This window comes from Palaemon carinicauda, unplaced genomic scaffold, assembly GCF_036898095.1.
Source record: "Palaemon carinicauda isolate YSFRI2023 unplaced genomic scaffold, ASM3689809v2 scaffold1212, whole genome shotgun sequence".
NCBI classification, from domain to species: domain Eukaryota; kingdom Metazoa; phylum Arthropoda; class Malacostraca; order Decapoda; family Palaemonidae; genus Palaemon; species Palaemon carinicauda.
The window spans coordinates 52,501-59,167 of record NW_027168719.1 but is presented as its reverse complement, the minus strand read 5'-3'; the positions used below and the strand labels follow the sequence as shown (position 1 = coordinate 59,167).

The 6,667-nt window shown below is 33.1% G+C and overlaps 1 protein-coding gene across 1 annotated transcript in view; it reads left to right on the top strand.

Annotated features, from left to right (window-relative positions):
* The first annotated feature begins 28 nt into the window (after positions 1-28).
* Positions 29-6,667, top strand: part of LOC137635423 (uncharacterized) — an 8,350-nt gene continuing 1,711 nt past the window's right edge. The window contains exons 1-2 of the mRNA XM_068367900.1: positions 29-205; positions 4,566-4,613. Coding sequence (XP_068224001.1) covers positions 89-205; positions 4,566-4,613 — 165 coding nt within the window. The 5' untranslated portion in view covers positions 29-88. The remainder of the gene's footprint in view (positions 206-4,565; positions 4,614-6,667) is intronic.

The window sequence follows — 6,667 nt, the reverse complement described above, 5'->3', positions numbered from 1 at the left end:
AAAACCCCAAAATCTTTATTCCAGGTAGGAGGCCTCATGCTCCCAGTGCACGTCCGTGGGTGGGGGCGTAGCCAGAGGTTCCGTGAGCATGGGAATTGTGGGCGTAGATGAGGTAGAAGCCAGAGCCGCCCTTCTGAACCCCACTTTAGAACAGGGGCACCCAGCCCCCACCTCCTCGCGCTCCGCTACCCTGGCTTGGAGATTGGTAAGTGATTTTATTTTTTTTTTTTTTTTTTTTTTTTTTTTTTTTGAGGTATGGAAATATTTTTTTGGGGGTTTTTTAATTGAATAGGAAGGACAAAAAATATTTATGATTATAGTTTTTTTCAATGTGCTTTTTTTTTTTTGAAATATTTTTTCGGGATTTTAATTGAGTGGGAAGGACAAAAACTAAAGATTATTATTGTTTTTTTATTTGTTGTGGGGATTTTATATATATATATATATAATATTATATATACATATATATATATGTATATATATAGTGTATATATATATAATATATATATATATATATATACACATCCATACATACATACATGGTGTATATACTTACATATATTCATAAATCTATTCACAATAATATACAATACATTATTACACAATCATTCCCCAAAATCAATAACTAAGCGAAATAAATAAATCATCTACTTAAAACACCACCTATAAGATAAAAACACTTAATCAACAAATACAAAACAAACAAACAAAAAAAAATGAAAACAAAAGAAGATCTGTTGTTTACACTCCATCTTCGAATCTGCCCCGAAATTTGATGGTCCTTTTTGTTTACCTTCTCCACTATTTCTGTGATTGGCGAGATTAAAAGACGTATCCCCTTTAGATATGTCCTTCCAGTCTGGGTAAGAAAGGCTTCTTGATACGAGGAGGTATAGGAAAATGGTATAAAAAACCACGGAAAAAGCAGTTAGAAACACCGGAAAAACAGTATAAAACTACGAAAAAACAGCGAAAAAATCGTGAGAAATGCCTGAAAAAACAGTAAAAACCGTGAGAAAATGCCTGAAAATCAGTAAAAAACCGCGAAAAACTCCGATAAAGCCGCAAAAAAACACCGGAAAAAGGTAAAAAAACGGAGAAAAAACACCGAAAAAAAACCGTGAGAAACACTGGAAAAAAGCCTCGAGAAACCGGAAAATTGTAAAAACCGCGGAAAAACACCGGAATAACTTTGAGAAACACCGAAAAAAACATTTAAAAAACCGCGGTAAAAACACCGGAATAACTTTGAGAAACACAGAAAAAACATTAAAAAAAAAAAACGTGAAAAAAACACCGGAAAACATGAAAACGACAAAAAAAAAAAACCAGAAACGTTAAAAAAAATCTGAAAAAAAAACCACTGGAAAAATGATAAAAGCCTGAAAAAACCAAAAAAAAACTGCGAAAAGCACTGGAAACGGGAATTAACCTAGAAACTCCCGGAATAACTTTATCAACCGTGGAAAACACTGGTAAAACTTGAAAAAAAAAACCGAAAAACGTTATATAACCGCGAAAAACACGGATAAACGTTAAAAACCGCTATAGACACCGGAGAAACGTTAAAAAAAACACAAAGAAAAACCCGGAAAATGTTTAAAAACCGTGAAAAACACCGGAGAAACGTTGAAAAACCCAAAAAAAAAAACCGGAAAAATTTTTAAAAACCGCTCTAGACCACCGGAGAAACGTTTGTTATAAAAACGCAAAGAAAACCCAGAAATTGTTTAAAAACCGTGAAAAAACACGGAAAACGTTAAATGAAAGCGAAAAACACAGGAAAAACAGTACAAACCCACGAAAAAACACCAGAAAAAAAAACGGTATAAAACATAGTTAAAACCAGAAAATTGTTAAAACCCCCAAAAAACACCGGTAAAACGTTAAAACCCGCAAAAAAAAAAAACCAGAAAAACGTAAAGAAAAGCATAAAACACTGGAAAAAAACAGTAAAAGTAGCAAAAAAAAAAAAAAACAGCAGAAAAAACTATATACCTTGGTTCATTCTGTCATTCAAGAACGCCTTGCCTATAGCAAGACACGGGCTCTTGCACAAGAGCAGCCCGTAAAAGAGATAATAATGCGAAAAGTGATGGAATACCTTTGTGTTACGAAGATATGGTTATAGATGCAAGAGAAATTTTGGTAAGAGAAAGGTAAAAAGGAGAGTATTTATAAATATAGCTAAGAATATATGGAGCAGACTCATTTGTTTTACTTATGTAGCTAATCTATAACCAACGAATATCCTCAGATGGCTTTAAGACCAGGGGAAAAACTCGTGCACAAGGGTTTCATCCACCAACCAGCAGATGAAAACATGAATGGGGCATTTGTCTGTATGTATATGTCTGTCTGTCTGTCTCGAGGGCATACTGTATGGTCATCAACTCCATGGGATTTAAATGGACGTACCTAAAGCTGTCCCGCTCCCTTGGGGATCGAACCCGGGTGTTTTTTTCTGAAACGAATATAATGACTACAAAACCATGAGTCTCTCTCTCTCTCTCTCTCTCTCTCTCTCTCTGTATATATAGAGATTATATATATATATATAATATATATGTGTGTGTGTGTGTATATATATATTTATATACTCTCTCTCTCTCTCTCTCTCTCTCTCTCTGTATATATATGCATATACATAAAGAGAAATTTTATATATATATATATATATATATATACAGAGAGAGAGAGAGAGAGAGAGAGAGAGAGAGAGAGAGCATGCGTTTGTACACTCCTATGCTTTCTGCTAAAGTCCAGCAGCTTCTAATCTCATTTCCCGAACCCCTTGCCGGTGCATTTATTTTTCTTTGAAAACTTTCCTTCATCCACCTACATGGAGAGAGAGAGAGAGAGAGAGAGAGAGAGAGAGAGGTCTTATCCTACATTAATTGGAGTTCTTCAAATTTAATTTGTTCTGATGCTCCCTTAAACCTGCGGGGTTCACTCGCCACTTTTCAGTGATTTAAACTTTATTTATGAGTTTGTTAAACTCTGCGGGGATCACTCGCCATGTTTAGGGTTTGTTTACACTGTGAAATTGCTGGATTTTGGCTGTAGTTTTTATTTAAGCACTACTGAGTAATTGCAAACTTTTTAAAGAGTAAAGGGTCATTTATTTCTTTAAAATTAAACTATATTTCACAAATAGGATGGCTCTGGCGAAAAACAGAAAATGCAGTAACCGTCACGTCCACACTTTAAATAGTGGTTATCATGGATGAGCCCAGTTTGCTGTAAAAACTTCCACAGACTGTGCTGCTTCATGCACCCTCACAGGTGCAAACATTGCACTAAGCCATTCATTTTATATCCTGTAGGACTCTTTCCTTGTATCCTGCAGGACACTTGCCCCTTCCTATATATCAAGGACATTTTCATCACATTTTTGTATCCATGTATATAAACATTACTTGGTATCCCCAGCCGCATCCCCTACTAACAGTTTTCACCCTCCAAATTCTCCTGTTCTTCTCACATGACCAGACCTTCTGAGATTAGCCATGTATAACAAATTTTTGCCCTTTAAAGTCTTCTGTTCTTCTCACATGATCAAACCTTTCTGAAATTGGCCGTGTTTAACAATTTTTCGCCCTTTAAAGTCTTCTATTCTTCCCACATGACCAAACCTTCTGAAATTGGCCGTGTGTAACAATTTTTGCCCTTTAAAGTCTTCTGTTCTTCCCACATGGACCAACCTTCTGAAATTGGCCGTGTATAAACAATTTTCGCCCTTTAAAGTCTTCTGTTCTTCCCTCATGACCAAACCTTCTGAAATTGGCCGTGCATAACAATTTTCGCCCTTGAAAGTCTCCTGTTCTTCGCGCATGGCCAAACCTTCTGAAATTAGCCATGTATGTACAGTATATGTAATATATATATATATATATATATACAAATGCATATATATAAAGAGGGAAAGTGCAATTGGTTCTCAACCATAAGGTCTGCGGTTCAATCCGGACTTGTTGCTACCAGACGCCTCGGTTGTAATTGCAAGTGGAGTAAAGCAATAGATCTAAGCAACCTCGCCCCTAAAAGTTTTACTGAAAATTAGTAGTAGCGGCTCCTCGTAGCTCCCGCAGACGAAATCATCAGCATTTCATCTACCTCCCCAAGAGAATCTCGGTGTAATTCTTAACATATGTTTGCTAAAGACTTCTGTACTTCCTGCATCTGACGACCCTTGCTTTCTAATACTTCTACCAGTCAGCCAAGACTTTTTGCTTGTAACATTGAGAAATTTTATGAAGGATGTTTAGACGGCATTGTGAGACAGGCCTCACTTTGGTCGTCTTTATAAAGGCATTGGATTCCATTTCCTATTTTTTTTTTTTTTTTTTTTTTGCAATTAATAATATTAACATTAGAATTTCATGAAATTAATATTATTTTCATGACATTTTATTTGTTAGTCGTTGTTATTTTATTTATGCATTAATTATATTATGTTTTCAAGATATTAGAATCTTCGTTTAGTTTAATTAAAGTCATCTATTAATTTATTTTTTTCTTATATCTACACTTTATTTTATAATTTTATCTTTTTTTGTTTACAGCATTTGCCTAATTTCAGAAGAAGAAATGACAAGGAAGTAGACATACTGGTAGGTTTTTATATATATATATATATATATATACATACAGTATATATAATATATATATATATATACTGTAATGTATATATATATATATATATATATATATTAGTAGTCACAGATGTAAGCCATAATTCTCCGCTGGTAGTTAGAGCTAATATTTGTCGAAATTCTCTCTCTCTCTCTCTCTCTCTCTCTCTCTCTCTCATTAAATAATTTATGGCTAATTGTAACAATCATTGATAAATTAAAAAAAAACTTATTAGATCTGGGAAAAACAGAAGTTTGGAAAGAGTTCCGGAGTCACCCATATGATTTTAATCTTGAATATATGAGAAATGGGGATGGCTTACTGGGTGTAAACATTGCAGTCTTGAATAAGGAACTCAGCTACTTTTTGTTACTTTTGGGAGGTGGTTTCTTATCGGGTGTTACATGGAAACCTATCTTTTTTACATGTTTAGTACAGGGACCTTTTAACCGAATGGTACAGCACTCAAAATCACGATTGCTGGGTCCGCGATTGCTCCTAGGCTACTATTCTCAACTTCACCCAGCTTCTTTTGTCAAAACAAAGCTGTAATAGTCAGGGCCACCTATACTAGGTTGGTTTGCTGTGCGCTATCAGACGAAAATCTCTTACAATCCGCACTATCGTGGTGATGAAAATTGGCCAAATCTCTGACATGAATTGACATGTCTGAGGCCTTTGTCCTGCTGCACTAGAAATGGCTTGTGTTTGTATGTTATATATATATATATATATATATATATTTATATATATATACATATATATATATATATATATATAATGTGTGTATATATATATATATATATTACATTTATATATATAATATAATATACATACATATATATATACATACATATATATTTATTTATATATATATATATATTTATATATAATTATATATACATATATATATATATATATATATATATAGACACACACATACATACACACGTGCAAAATTCAATCAACTTCACTCCAGTATCGGGAAGTATAAAAATCTTACTTAATTACATTTATAGTTCTATCGTTTTGACTCAATCTTTGAAAATGTACATTTTATGATAAATCATTTCCCTTGGCTTCTCATCACCATTGCCAGAGCGGAAATTCATCACCATTGCCAGAGGGAAAAACGTGATTTAAGGGGACATCTTGATCTTATAGAACTTAATTCAAGTTTTCTTGATATTGGGGGTCTTGGTCAAAGGACCAAATTATTGAGTAAATAACGTAATACATTTTATAGAAATGTGGAGTATCAATTTCACTATACAAATATGGAGTAATATTTTCACTATATAAATATGGAGTTTCAATTCCATTATATGAATATGGAGTTTTAATTCCATTATACAAATATGAAGTATTAATTCCCTTTATATGAAATATAGAGTAATATTTCCATTGTAATAGATATGGAGTGTCAACTTCATTATACAAATATGGAGTATTAATTCCATTACATGAATATGGGGTATTAATTCCATTATACAAATATGGAGTATCAATTTTCATCATACAAATATGGGAGTAATATTTGCCATTATTATAAATATGGAGTTTCAATTCCATTATATAAATATGCAGTATTAATTCCATTATATGAATTTGGAGTAATAATTTCCAATATATAAATTTGGAGTTTCAGTTCCATTTTACAAATATGGAGTTTGTAGTCAAGGCACTTAATGAGAAAATTTTTTTCAATAATTAAATTGCCTTTTTTTTCGGTCTTGGGCTTACTAAGCAGAGGATACAACCTTCATTTGTACTATTTGCGGCTCACTGTAAACAATAATTAAAAGCTCCCAACTTGCATTACTTTTACATTTTAATATTTTTTCCCTGTTGGAGCCCTTTGGGCTTATAGCATCTTGCTTTTCCAACTAGGGTTGTAGCTTGGCTAGTAATAATAATAAGTATATGGTCCCTTTTCGTCTTCTAGCTTTTTTTCCCAATTAACTTAGTTTGAGTTTTTTCACTTTCTTTCATTGATAAATTACGTGAAAACCACTATATCATCTGGTGTTAT